Source organism: Pagrus pagrus (assembly GCF_965226575.1).
Source record: "Pagrus pagrus genome assembly, chromosome: 4".
Lineage (NCBI taxonomy): Eukaryota > Metazoa > Chordata > Actinopteri > Spariformes > Sparidae > Pagrus > Pagrus pagrus.
Window position 1 is genome coordinate 714,477 of NC_140188.1, and position 16,035 is coordinate 730,511.

At 41.6% G+C, this 16,035-nt stretch overlaps 1 protein-coding gene across 1 annotated transcript; it reads left to right on the forward strand.

The window, feature by feature from the left end:
* Positions 1–920: 920 nt before the first annotated feature.
* Positions 921–1,868, forward strand: LOC311255713 (olfactory receptor 52K1-like; the record flags this gene model as incomplete). The annotated part of the gene is made up of 1 exon (XM_084350362.1): positions 921–1,868. One exon carries the CDS (start codon positions 921–923, stop codon positions 1,866–1,868), a length of 948 nt encoding a protein of 315 aa, XP_084206488.1.
* Positions 1,869–16,035: the final 14,167 nt, after the last annotated feature.

Consider the following 16,035-nt stretch of genomic DNA (forward strand, 5'->3'; position numbering starts at 1 on the left):
GGTAACAGGTCCCAGGCCTGTGATTTGACTTTTAGTGGTGGTCTGCTTTTTTGTTAACAACACAATAATATTGTAAGTTCTTTTGAAAAACCTTGAAGGCATCTTACAGAAACATACTCTGATTATCCACAATATTACATGGACAAACACGTTAAGTGAATAACATCGATCATCTTGTTTCAATGCAATGTTCTGCTGTGAAACCTTGGGCTTCACATGCACCACCCACCCAAAGACTGTTGCAGACCAAGTCAAACCCCTCAGGGCAACAGCACTTCCTGGCAGCAGCACAATGCACCTTGCCACACCACAACACCTGCTCAGGACTGGCCAGAGGAATGTGACAAAGAGCTCGAGATGGGAACAAGTCGATCTATGGAGGGCTCACCATGGATCAAATTTGGCTCTGAACCATTGAGGACCTGTAAGGGTGCCCTGTTGTGTCCAGCAATAGGAAGTTGACACCTGATCATGTGAGTCCTGTGAGTTGCGAGGTCACGCCTCCATTTTTCACACTTGTTCCAGGTTGCCCATGGATGCTTGATTGGATTAAGGTTTTAGGAAAATAGAGGCCAGGTCAACTCCTTCAGATCTTTGTTATGTTCCTCAGGCCGTTCCTGTGCAGTTTTGCGTGCTCCTACCTGGGACCACTGTCATCCAGTGGTGCCATTGCAATGACAAGTTGTACTTTGTCTGCAACAGTGTTTGAGTGGCCTGGCCAGAAGTCAAGGTTTCCCAGCTGAACATTGTATCATAGTGAGATGATGAATGTTAGTCACTTCACCTGATGAGACTTTTATTGTTGCTGATCAGTTTGCATTGGAGTAGTTTGGAAGTTAAATCTTCAAATCATTTGGTCTCTCTCTGTTTTCAGGCTGATTCAACTTAAACTGAACAAGGAGGTTTTCTGAGGAGGGAGGATGGAGAACATCTCCTCACACAAACACTTCATCCTCGATGGGTTCAGTGAACTCGGAGCACTGAGGCCCGTCCTCTTCATCCCCTTCTTCATCATGTTCATTGTGTCACTGTCGGCCAACTCCCTGCTGCTGTACGTCGTCATTTCACAGAGGAGCCTCCACTCTCCGATGTGCATCCTCATGGCCGGCATGGCCTTTGTGGACCTGAGCCTCCCGCTGTTCTTTGTTCCCAACATGCTGCTGAGCTTCTTGTTTGACTGGAGGGGGATCTCTCTGATTGGCTGCCTGGTTCAGATGCACTTCATTCACTTTATAGGAACTTTTCAGTCCACATTGCTCGTATGGATGGCACTGGACCGCTACTTTGCCATCTGCACACCACTTTACTACCATGAACACATGGCTTTACCCAAATTCCTCAAGTTTATAATCCCGCTTGTGGTCAGAAATGTCCTCCTGGTCACACTGTTTGTGAGTCTGGCAGGAACATTGTCGTTCTGTGCTGGAAATGTGATGAACCACTGTTTCTGTGAGCACATGGCCTTAGTGGAGCTGGCCTGTGGAAGTACAGCCATCAACAACCTGGTGGGGTTACTGACAATTTTATTAACTCCAGTGGCAGACTTCATCTTTATTTCTGCCTCCTATGTGGTGATATTCAGCTCTGTGCTCAAGTCCAGCAGGTCAGGGGTCAAAGCGCTTCACACCTGCATCACCCACATCGTGGTCATCACTGTCAGCTTGACCATTGCACTTGTTGCTTTCCTGTCTTACCGGATCAGAAACGGTCTTCCTGCAGCCATTCGGGTTTTCACCAGCACCATGTATCTGCTGTTCCCGAGCTGTTTCAACCCGATCATTTATGGGATCAGAACCACTGAGATCCGACAGCAGATCCTGAAGACACTGACATGCTGTCGCTTTGTTCGAACTGTGCCTCATTCATAAGAATCTGTAATGTAAAATGACTCTATAATATTGAAATCCATTTCTTTGAGGAAAGCCAAACAAAAATTGAAAGTTCCTAATGACAAAAATGAAGACACTCGTGGTACGTCAGAAATTATTGATTCATTGATTTATTCAACCTTTGTTTAGATAAAGTTCAAATTGAGGATGACACATCAGACATCGCTGTGACTGAGTGGGATTACTCTTCCTGGTTCTGTTGCTACCCTGGAATTGGTCGCACTCTCAGTCTCTCCTTAAGCGGGACTTCTGATTTCCTAATGTGGCGGCTGATACTTGAGCTTTCATCCGAGATGCTTCAGGGGCTCTTGTCTCTTGCCTGTTCTGCCTCTGGTTTCACATTGTCTTTGACTGTGTTTCTGGTCTTCTTACCTCTGAGGGTAACACAGTCAACCTCACCATCTGCCTTTTTCGCCCTTCCAAGGCGCCACTTGTCTGGGAAACATTTTGCCAACTCTCAGTGCCCCTGTCAGCCTCTTGTCTTAATTTCACCCCCAGACCAATGGCCAAACGAGGGGACCAACCAGGACCCCTCCTTGAGCACTCAGTTAGCCTGGGTTGAGTATGCACATCATTATCTCCCCTCTTCTTTTTCCTGGCATGTCCCCTTTAAGAGCTCTCTAGGCTACCAACAGCCACTGTTCCCAGCCCAAGAGGGAGAGATTTCTGTGCCCTCCGTCCAGATCCACCTTTGGTGCTGTCACAAATGTGGAGAAAGGCTTGTGCTGTCTTGCTCAGAACAGCTGCCAACAACAAGCGCATTGCAGACCACAACTGGATCCAGCCTCCAACTACGTCCCAGAAACTCTAAGAAACTCTCATGTCGTTTCATTGGTCCATTTGAGATGGAAAGAATCATTAATCCAGATACAGTTACTGAAGTTATCCAGGACCGGGAGCCACCCATCTTTCCATGTTTCTCAGCTGAAGCCAGAGTCTTTCAGCCATTTGTGTCTTCCTACCAGTCACCCGCTACATGACCAGATCATTGATGACCATCCTGCTTATACTTGAACATGCGCTGCCTGCGGCCGGGGTCTACAGTACTTGGTGAAATGGAAAGGTTATGGTCCTGAGAAACGCTGTGGAGTCCACACTCCCACGTCTTGGACTCAACCCTGATGAGGGTCTTTCATCCTAGGCATCTGGACAACCTGGTCGCCTGGAGGCTCCTGTTGGGGGGGCAGGGGATTAATATAATGGTCCTACATTGACCCATGTGGTTCTGTGTACATTGAATTATGTGTGACATGAAGAGTCTTACTTCTATGTCTGAATAACATATATTTGGTGGTGTTTACATTTAAGACTGATTTCAAATTAAAAGTGCCAGTTTGTTAGATGATCTGTGGGATTTCAGTCTCAGTGAAGAACTCCATCATCTGCATAAAGATGGGTGTTACACTTTGTTATGGATAATGTGATATTGTTAATATAAACTGTAAACAAGACAGGAGGCAGTGAACAATTTTCTGCACAGCAAAGAAGTCAGTGTCTCAGAATTGAAGTAGAATAAATCTATTTTGAACATGTTAAAGGAGCAAGTAAGAAAAAAACAGTATAATACTTATACTATTTTAAGTATAATACAAATATAATACAATAATAAAAAACAAACTGTTACCACAACCTTTACCTGCTCTCACACAGCCGTTTCTGATGAAAAATGACCATGATGCATTATAAGCATACAGTAACAGAGCGGGTACACAATTCAAATTAATCCTGGGTCAAAGAGGTGCTTAAAACAGCAGAGATAAAGGTATAATGGCATGTAATGACAAGACTCATGTTACACCTGTAACCATTTAATCATGGGCAGCTCTGGTAGCATCTAATGTGCCCACATCATTCAACTGGTTATATTCACTGAATCAATTCCTCCGATTGTGTTCTACATTACAACATACACGAAACGTTTTCTCAATAAAATGCAAAATCAACACACAGCCAAGTCTGTCATAGCTGAGGCTTACTGTTAGCTTTCTAGCTAATGTTTGACAAAAAAACAAAGAGACACATTTACTGTACGTACCTTTCTTTGTGGGTTCTGTAGTGATGGACGAAGATGGATGTAGTAGTTGTCACTGATTGTTGACCTGCTGATCTCACACACCGATCTTCTCTTCATCAACAATCCTAGAAACCAAGTTTTATTATTTATGATGACTTCCATGATATCTGCTTCATGTGTTAGCAGCCTCAGATGGACTGCTGCTTCCTAGTTGGTTGCCTGGTTTGCGCACATTGTACTAAAAATCAGCCAATAATGTTTAAAAAAAAAAAAGAAGCAACTTTTGAATATCGCAAAATATGCAAATATTAGATTTTTTTAAAGTCAAGTGACCTGTTTGTATTCCAAGTTAAGTCTCAAGTGATTAATATCAAGTCAGAGTCAGGTTGCGTCTTTATCAGTGTTCTATCTTTTTTGCTTTGCTGGAAATTACTTTTTTATGTTTTCCTGACTTTGTTAGTTTTTTGATTGCATGACACTGGTGACTTTCAGTCCAACTTCTCTGTCTCTTCAACCAATGGTAGCATCAGAGGGAGGATATAAAAGTGCTGACTCAGTGTTCAGTAGGGACAGGTGGATGGAGGAGAGTCAACAGCTGCAGACAGGACACGTTAAGTGATGAACTCCCGAACACCAACTACAGGTGAAACCTGCTGAACTGTGAACAGCTCGTCAGGTTATATTTGAGTCCTGAAATCTGAATTTGTTCAACAATCAGACAGTTCAATTCAGATTGTTTCAGATAATTTCTATACTGCTATATATTTAGATTCCTGTTCTTTTGTCTGTCTCACTAAACCTGAAACAAGTTAGATTATGACTGAACTGGCTGAATCTTTGGATTAATTTTCCGTTCTCTCTTCAGTGTGAAACCAAACCCCCTGAGGAGAGATGAGCCAGCTCTGCTTTTTGTCAGGTTTGTTTGCCAAAATGTTTCATGCTGTTGATGTGTTGTTTTTCTCTTTGTATATATTTGCTGTCGAGCCCTTTCAAAGTTCACATGTAGCCAGAACACAGACTTACTGTTAAACATTAAGAAATGTGGTAAATGTTGCTGTGTTTAAAGTCGGCATAGTTTCTGAGCGCAACTGTTTTAAAGTCAAGTCAGATTGATATAAAAAGCTGAAAATCACAAATTTTCCTCAGAGGTCTTTACAAACTGTACAACATTCAACAACCTCTATCCTTTGACTCTGATTTAAGATCAGGGAAATATCCTGACTGTGTTGTCTCCACAAGGTAGACAGGTGGACATGAGTAGCATTACATGAGCACCATGTAAGAAAAGTCATGATAATAACTTAAATGTGAAGAAAACTGAGTCAGACAAGACGGAGTGTGGCCCCAAAAACACCAGATCAGGCAACATCAAGATTCTGATGATATTCTTACATAACAAGAGAATTATTATGAGTTTGGGTCTATACGTGATCAACGTAGAAGTGTTGACTTTTCTGCTGAATTTATCCAGAATATGTTGAGAATCTCAGCATTTCACATTGCAATGTGTTGCTCTCATTTTTGTTAAAATGTCAACTTACAGAACTGAAGCTAATGCAGGAAACAGTAAGCTACTTGTTTCAGACCATTTAAAGTCATAAAAAGTGTGAAGTCACTTCTAAAGTCCTAAATGTCTCTTCCAGCAACTGAAACAAGATCTTAACAGATCGTTTCATGTTTTGTAAATTCATCTCAAACAAAAACAAAAAACCCACTGAACATTACTGAAAGTTTGTTTTCTGTGTTAAACATGGAATTGATTTTAATCACATTACTTTAACTGTTTTCACCATTTTCAGATATTTTCAGAGTCAGTGATCGACAAGATGATGGGTAATGAATACAGTGAAACCCTTAAAAGGCTTATCAGCCATTTGTCATTGTTTTATAGTTGCATTCACAGATAATTAACAGATAATTATGTGATTGTCAACTGATCATTATGCTTTTTCCACTGTGTTGTCAAACATTGCATGTGCAAAACATCAGTCTATTAGAACCACTGTAAGTTATTGCTTTGATTTAATGTATTTAACTTTTATATTTTTGTAATTTACTCACTCAATGTTTTGTTTTTCATCATGTAATTCTGTGTTTCAGCTGTCTTCAAGTGCAACATCCATTAGGGATGTTTCCATCCTTTGAACTGAAGGTTGAAGAACAAAGAGTTTTGTATGTTGTATAAATTTGTGATTTTAAGATTATAAATTAAATTGGTTGGTAACACTTTATAATAACGATCATTAGTAAGTCCTTTATAAGACATTAGTTAATGATGAACAAAACATTAATAAACCTTTGTAAATGATTAGTTAATACTAAATAACACAACTATGTTGTAAGTCATCTGCATATGACTTGTTAACATGGAATATTCATGAACAAATCATTAGTAAATGATTACTTAATGATTTGTTATGTAATGAAAGAGGCCTGTTCTTCATCTTTTATAACTCATGTGTAAATGTATTACTGAATCATCTATAAGTCATTCACAAGTGCTTTTGCATCCCCCTAATCTAAAGTGTAAACACCCCTCGCTGCATCTGAAACTTTCACACACAGAGGCGGATGCAGAGAATTGGTGCAGGATCCCTGCATGCAAACGGCTGTGTGAAAAGGGCTCGTGCGGTGGCCAGGATGCGAACCAGCATCCCGTGATTTAAAATGCAATAGCTGGCAGCGTACTTAACCACTCGACTATCGTATCAAACTTACGCTAGGGTGTGTATACTGTATAACATATATTCGCTAATATTAAATTTAAAAAGATCTAAACTACGATAACTCTTTTTAGGATTACTTAAGTTTAATTATACATAAATATGCTGGCGTCTCAAATAGGTGACGATTCAAATAGCTGACTAATGTGGTAAATTGGTGTATTTTGAGAGAAGCAGTTTTACAAACAGACCATATACCCGCCCCTACGGAGCACTCAAAAAAGGCGAAGGAACACACCCAAGGCGGCATCCGTCATTCATTCATTCATTAATCCTAAAAAGAGTTATCCTAGTTTAGATCTTTTTAAATTTAATATTAGCGGATATATGTTATATAGTATACTCACCTTAGCGTAAGTTTGATACAATAGTCGAGTGGTTAAGTACGCTGCCAGCTATTGCAATTTAAACCATGGGACGCTGGTTCGCATCCTGGCCACCGCACGAGCCCTTTTCACACAGCCGTTTGCATGCAGGGATCCTGCACCAATTCTCTGCATCCGCCTCTGTGTGTGAAAGTTTCAGATGCGGCGAGGGGTGTTTACACTTTAGATTAGGGGGATGCAAAAGCACTTGTGAATGACTTATAGATGATTCAGTAATACATTTACACATGAGTTATAAAAGATGAAGAACAGGCCTCTTTCATTACATAACAAATCATTAAGTAATCATTTACTAATGATTTGTTCATGAATATTCCATGTTAACAAGTCATTTGCAGATGACTTACAACATAGTTGTGATATGTTAATTTAGTATTAACTAATCATTTACAAAGGTTTATTAATGTTTTATTCATGATTTGTTCATCATTAACTAATGTCTTATAAAGGACTTACTAATGATCGTTATTATAAAGTGCTACCAATTGGGTAAATGAATTAGATTTAGTTGTTTGCTGGGTACCGGCCCAGAGAGTGGTAGCAGGCTCAAGGCCTGTGATTTGACTTTTAGTGGTGGTCTGGTTGTTTGTTTACAACACAATAATATTGTAAGTTCTTTTAAAAAACCCTGAAGGCATCTTACAGAAACATACTCTGATTATCCACAATATTACAAGGACAAACAAACGTTAAGTGAATAACATTGATCATCTTGTTTCAATGCAATGTTCTGCTGTGAAACCTTGGGCTTCACATGCACCACCCACCCAAAGACTGTTGCAGACCAAGTCAAACCCCTCAGGGCAACAGCACTTCCTGGCAGCAGCACAATGCACCTTGCCACACCACAACACCTGCTCAGGACTGGCCAGAGGAATGTGACAAAGAGCTCGAGATGGGAACAAGTCGATCTATGGAGGACTCACCATGGATCAAATCTGGCTCTGAACCATTGAGGACCTGTAAGGGTGCCCCGTTGTGTCTGGCAATAGGAAGTTGACACCTGATCATGTGAGTCCTGTGAGTTGTGAGGTCAGGCCTCCATTTTTCACACTTGTTCCAGCTTGCCCATGGATGCTTGATTGGATTAAGGTCTTGAGAATATAGAGGCCAGGTCGACTCCTTCAGATCTTTGTTATGTTCCTCAGGCCGTTCCTGTGCAGTTTTGCATGCTCCTACCTGGGACCACTGTCATCCAGTGGTGCCATTGCAATGACAAGTTGTACTTTGTCTGCAACAGTGTTTGGGTGGCCTGGCCAGGAGTCAAGGTTTCCCAGCTGAACATTGTATCATAGTGAGATGATAAATGTTATTCACTTCACCTGATGAGACTTTTATTGTTGCTGATCAGTTTGCATTGGAGTAGTTTGGAAGTTAAATCTTCAAATCACTTGGTCTCTCTCTCTGTTTTCAGGCTGATTCAACTAAAACTCTGAACAAGGAGGTTTTCTGAGGAGGGAGGATGGAGAACATCTCCTCACACAAACACTTCATCCTCGATGGGTTCAGTGAACTCGGAGCACTGAGGCCCGTCCTCTTCATCCCCTTCTTCATCATGTTCATTGTGTCACTGTCGGCCAACTCCCTGCTGCTGTACGTCGTCATTTCACAGAGGAGCCTCCACTCTCCAATGTGCATCCTCATGGCCGGCATGGCCTTTGTGGACCTGAGCCTCCCGCTGTTCTTTGCTCCCAACATGCTGCTGAGCTTCTTGTTTGACTGGAGGGGAATCTCTCTGATTGGCTGCCTGGTTCAGATTTACTTTGTTCACCTGATAGGAGCTTTTCAGTCCACTCTGCTGCTGTGGATGGCACTGGACCGCTACTTCGCCATCTGCACACCACTCTACTACCATGAAAGCATGGCTTTACTGAGATTCCTCAAGTTTGTAATCCCACTTCTGATCAGAAATGTGTTCATGGTCACGCTGATAGTGATGAAGGCAGCACCGTTGTCATTCTGCAGTGAAAATTTGATACAGCACTGTTTCTGTGAGCACATGGCCTTGGTGGAGCTGGCCTGTGGAAGCACCGCCATCAACAACCTGGTGGGGCTGTTGGCGGTGTTCCTCATCCCTGTAGCTGACTTCATCATCATCACTGCCTCCTACATAGTCATATTCAGCTCTGTGCTGAGTTCTGGTAAGACAGGTGTCAAAGCACTTCACACCTGCGTCACCCACATCATAGTCATCACTGTCAGCCTGGCCATCATACTGATCGCTTTCCTGTCATATCGGATCAAAAACGGTCTTTCTGCAGCCATTCGGGTTTTCTTCAGCATCATGTACCTGTTCTTTCCGAGCTGTTTCAACCCAATCATCTACGGAATCAGAACCACTGAGATACGACAGCACATCCTGAAGACACTGACGTGTTGGTTCCCAATTCTTAAGAGACTATTATAAAGTATCTATGTTCTATGAAAGCCCATCGAGGGCAGGACAGGAAAGAAGTTGGTGAGAAGTTAAGAACACCAAAAATATTCTAAGCTGCAGCGTTGAACGTGGCCTTGCATCCCTGTGCTCATTGAGGTGTGCAGCAGCCGTAGCCTCGTAACTGAACATCAAAAGGTTGACACGGCTCGTATAGTGAATAATATGTTATATTTCAGGATACAAGTGGAGAACACATCATTAAAATTGCATGTATATCAAATGATGACTGTCACTCAAGGCTTACTTCCTGTTGCCAGAAGATGGCGCAATGACTGTAACTCCCAATTTGCATTTCAGTGTCTCCATTCCAGGACTGAGATTTGGGGCAGATTCTCAGATGTTGCTGCGACATAAGGAATGACAATGTTGTTCCTCCTTCCCCTCTGTCTTTGTGGGCATGGTCTCAGCTGGATGGTTTGGGTTCTGATGACCCCCAGCTTGTGCTCTAAAAGATCCAGAACAGACAGAGAGGAGGAGATGGGAAAATGTAACAACATCGTCATTCCTTATGTCGCGGGAACATCTGAGAAACTCAGGAGGATCTTAAATGAACATCATGTCTTGGTTCACTTCAAACCGACCAACACACTGAGGCACCTGAGGACAAAACACCCAGGAGGCAGAAACAGAGTAATGTAGTTGATGCTGTTCAATGCAGCAGGACTGCACGGATTTGTACATTAGGGAGACAAAACAACCTCTCCATAAACAAATGGCACAACACAGGAGGGCCAACTCCTCGGGTCAAGACTCTGCTGTCCACTTACATCTGAAGGAGACAAATCATTCCACACTCTGTAAGGACACTCCTACACGGTATAAGGACACTCCCACACTATGTAAGGACACTCTCACACAGAGTTTAAAACCCTGCAGCTCCTCCAGTTAGTTAGAAGTGAAGAAGCCTCTTGGATGAGACGTGAAACGTCTTCAGCAAACTGAAACACGTCCAGTTGACTACGATACAGCACAACACAGAATTACCATGACCCGGATGACTGAGAACCTTCATCAACATACATTAATACTACACAGAACTACATTAATACTACACAACACTACATTAACATTTCATTTCATTTCATGTACTTTAATTGTCCCCGTAGGGAAATTTGTCGTGGACTCACTGATGGTCCGCAGTTTTAAAAATAAGAAGAACAGCAACATTGAATGATCACACCAGGCGACACACATCACACATACAAGACAGGCGCACAGCAGACAATAAAAGTCGATCAATCAGTTACCCGTACTGTTACAGTACACAGCAGCATAAAATATCAATTAAACAATCGATCAATCAATCAATCAATCAGTCAATCAAACATTCAATCGTCAATCAATCAATCAATCAACCAACCAGTCAATTAATAACCTGTACTGAGACAGTACACAGTGAACAACATGTATCCATTACCCATACCGTCACAGCACACAGCAACAATAAATGGCAGTTGCCCAAACCATTACAATACACAGTGTTTTGTCAACTGTACACACTAAACTACATATGTGCATTCAGGATATTAACAGATGTTGGGATAAAATAATGTTTGTAGCGGTTCAACCTGCTCCGGGGAACTCTAAATCTCCTCCCGGAAGGAAGCAGCTGGTACTCTGAGTGGAGAATATGAGATTGATCAGACAGAATTTTGCGTGCGTGCCTCAAGGTGGATTGTTCGTAAATGGTTTGAAGAGAAACATGATCTTTGACGCCCATAATTTTCATGGCATGTTGTGCCAGACGATTAATTTGTGTCTTCAGTTGTACAGACAAGTTGCCGTACCAGGCTGTAATTCCGTACCTTATAGTACTCTCCAGTGCGGCATGATAAAACAAAAACATAAACATAAACATAAACATCAACACCAAAAACTCTCAATCTGCGCAGAAAATACAATCTCTGTTACAGTTTGGAGCAGAGACTCTCCACATGGGCCCTCCAGCTGAGTGTGTCATCAATGTAGACACGAATTTCCCATCTCTACTGTGGAAGGACTCGAGAGGAGGGTCAGCAGCCACCTGCGACGTTGGTCGGGCTTACCTCGAAGCCTAAGCAGCATCACCCTCTACGGCAACAAGAACAAGCTGACGCTCCCCATCAACAGCCTTACTGAGGAGTTCATGGTTACCAGAGCAAGGGAGGTGCTCCAACACAGGGAATCCAAGGACCTGAAAGTATCTCAAGCGGGCATTGAGGTGAGGACTGGCAGGAAGTGGAGGGCACAGGAGGCCGTGGACCAGGCAGAATCACGGCTGCATCACAAAGAGCTTGTGGGATCTGTGGCAACTGGCCGTGCAGGTCTGGGAACAATTCCGACAACCCACTACAACAAACTTGAGGGCAAGGAAAGGCGGGACCTGGTTCAACGCGAAGTGAGGGCTGGGGTCGAGGAACAGTGTGCAAGCGAGACGGTGGGATTGAGACAACAGGGCTCATGGACCAGATGGGAAGAAGCCATGAATAGGAAGATCTCGTGGCCTGAGTTGTGGAAGGCAGAACCCTACCGCATCAAATTCCTCATTCAGTCTGTCTATCATGTCCTGCCCAGCCCATCGAACCTCTTCTGTTGGGGCAAGGTTGATACTCCAGCATGTCCCTTGTGCCAAGGAAGAGGAACTCTGGAGCACATCCTCAGCAGCTGTCCTAAAGCACTTGACCAGGTGCTGAAGGTGGTTGCCGAGTCCATCAACACAGCCATCGGCCAGAATAAGCGCTTGCAACCATCAAGGCATGAAATTTCTTTCGTGCGAGCTGGAGAACAACTACCCTCCCGACCGAAAGCCCAAACAGGCCTCCTGGGAGCAGCGAAGGACCGGCAGCTAAGGGTGGACCTGGGAAAACAGCTCCGTTTCCCTGAAAACATCATGGAAACCAGCCTTAGACCAGACATCGTCCTGCTCTCAGAGTTCCCATTAAAGTTGGAGGAAGGGGCTTTGCAGGAAAGTCACTCTGTAAGGCCTACAGCCTCCTGGGCATCACCGGAGCACGCAAAAGAAAAGCCATCAGTGCAGCATCCGAGGCTGCAGAGAGAGCCTCACGATGGCTGTGGATCAGGAGGGACAAGCAGTGGGCGACAGCTTCTCGGACACAGGCCGGGAACTGATCACTCCCGGTCGGGTCGCCTGGGTGAGGGGGTCTGAAGTTGAAAGACCCGAAACCCCCTGTGACCCCAAATACTATCACTGAGGATGTGTCCAAGAAACTGCATCATAAGATGTATGTAGCAACCGTGGTTTGACTGTATCTGCTTTTAATTATTTTTACATGCACGATTGCCTTTGCTAGTGTGAGTAGTTTTATATTAAGATATTAAAACCGTACCATTGCCGTGGCCCAAAAACTGTGATGCATACCGAACCGTGGGAAAACTCTACCGTTGCATCCCTAATTAACACTACACAGAACTACAGTAAAGCTCTGGTCTATGATCTGAGAAAGATTTCAATCAGTTACTCGTACTGTTACGGGTAACTGATTGATTGACCTTTATTGTCTGCTGTGCACCTGTCTTGTATGTGTGATGTGTGTCGCCTGGTGTGATCATTCAATGTTGCTGTTCTTCTTATTTAAAACTGCGGACCATCAGTGAGTCCATGACAAATTTCCCTACGGAGACAAAGTATATGAAATGAAATGAAATGAAAATTTGAAAAAAGCACCATAACCACCATCTAAATGATGTTAATAATAATGACAAATCTTTCAAATCATAGACAATAGCCTTAACACTACACTACACACTACTACAGAACTACATTAACACTACACAGAACCACATTAACACTACGCAGAACTACATTACTACTATGCAGAACCACATTAATACTACACAGAACCACATTAACACTACACAGAACTACATTAACACTACGCAGAACTACATTACTACTATGCAGAACCACATTAATACTACACAGAACCACATTAACACTACGCAGAACTACATTAACACTACTACAGAACTACATTAACACTACACAGAACCACATTAACACTACGCAGAACCACATTAATACTACACAGAACCACATTAACACTACACAGAACCACATTAACACTACACAGAACCACATTAATACTACACAGAACTACATTAACACTACACAGAACCACATTAACACTACACAGAACCACATTAATACTACGCAGAACCACATTAACACTACGCAGAACCACATTAATACTATGCAGAACCACATTACTACTATGCAGAACTACATTAATTAATACTACGCAGAACCACATTAATACTACGCAGAACCACATTACTACTATGCAGAACTACATTAACACTACACAGAACCACATTAATACTACGCAGAACTACATTAATACTACACAGAACTACATTAACACTACACAGAACCACATTAATACTACGCAGAACCACATTAATACTACGCAGAACTACATTAATACTACACAGAACTACATTAACACTACACAGAACCACATTAATACTACGCAGAACTACATTAATACTACACAGAACCACATTAACACTACACAGAACCACATTAACACTTCACAAAAGCAAAATTCAGTTGCAAGAAAGTGAAAACTAGTGGAAATGTGAATTTTTTAAAAATGACATTCCTTGTTCGGGTAAAACAATTCTCACTGTCATTAATGTGATGACTGTAAACATTCAGCAACAACTATTTAAATGAAAACATGTTGTAAATGATCGTCAGCGTCTCTGTGACGATCAGGACAAATTTCAGATCAATTCAGTAAAAAGTAAGGTGATTGCAGAGGTAATAATCACACAGAGAATCACTAAAATACTGAAATTTAGCTCAGAGGGCCAAACTTTTACAGAAATTCATAATTTAATAAGTATTCGCAGAACAGCTGTAGGATTTTGCAAGGTGCCATGAATTTAATAGACGTTTCAACTTCAGCTCTGCAGGTAAATTGGACTGGATTCTTGTGAATGTTTCTCTGAGTCATCTTTTAACAAGCAAGTCAAAGAAAGGCAATTAGAGGAGCAAAAGCACAAAACTTAGAAAAGTGTGCACTTTATAAAGAAGTACACATTATGAAATATATACAAATAAAAAAGATAACAACGGTAATAAAAAATACATATAAAATTATTGCGCACAGAATAGAATTATTTAAAAGGCAACATACATGTCAAATACATATTTTTTATTGTGTTAAATAGGTATATGTAGGTTTTCTGGACATGTTTAAATTACAAACAGTATGTTTGAATATTAAATAAATATACACTGTGTAAATGCTTTCATGTGTCATTTTATGTAGTTTATGTGACAAACCTCTGCCACATATTGCATAGAGCATATTTATTTTTTGACATGTCAAAAACAGATGTTTGATCAAAATGTCTGTGTAGAGATATTTGTCCATGGGTGTGAAAATGTATAGTCCATTATTGAATATGTTCATAAATGCCATATATACGATTTCTAATGGAAGGACGGGCCTCTTAAATAAAGAAGAGTATATGTTTTTTAGACATAGGTCAGTATCAGTGTTGCTGCTGTGTTAAAAGTGTGTTAATTTTGTTTTTTATAACTACATACCAAATATAAATCCATATGAAGAATAAACTTTTATCATCACAATAACCTGTTTAATGTTGTTGTATCATAAAATGTTCTCATTGACAGAATATTGTTGATTTTGTGTTTTTTTTTAAAAACTGATATTTTGTGATAACAAGAAATGTTTACTGGTAAAACCAAAGAGTTTGTCATGTATTCATAACAAGAAATGTAATGAAATTGATCTCATAACTGATAACAGTTAATCTAATCGTTTTTTCCACCACAATCTGAAACGTGACATGATGTAAACAATAAACAGGAGGAAACAGCCTGCAGTGTCACCACTAGATGTCAGTATGCCGCTGAGTGCTGCTCACTCCCCATCAAAGCTGCCTCAACACATCTGATAACAGGAGTCGTCTGTGACATCACACTTCACTGTCATGTTCATGTTTACTTTCCTGCAGAGGTTCAGCTTCATGTGACCGAATAGTAGAGAAACATCATATCTAACTGAAGCAGTGTTTACTGTCTTGATCTTCTTTCACTTCCTGATTGGTTGATATTTTCAGTCTGAGGACGGTCCAGTGGTTGAGAACACTGATGAGGCGACAGGGGTTCAGCTCCAACCTTTGTCAAGCCAAAGTCTAAAACAGTTGATTGGTTTCATGTGAAAACAAAGAAATATGTCTTGTGAGTGATGTGAAACAATGACCACTGCAGAGACTGTGTGAATAGCTCAGTGCATAAAACAGGAGGCAGTTGGCTTTTACAGTGCAAGAGAGTGTGGGTTCGAACCCCGCCTTGGTCAGACACAACTGCCATGCCATACCTTTGATAGTATTGTGTGACTCACACATTTACAATTCATGTGGATATAAATGTTTCGACTTGTACAAGCAGGATTTGAACCAACAAACACCTGAGCCAGAAATCAACAACCAGCTGAACTATTCAGCTTTGAGTCATTTGTGGATGATCACACAGACAATAATTTGATCTCTACATGCTTTAAATACTGAAGTCTGAATGCGCCGTTTGAAGGCAGAACTCAAACCCAAACAC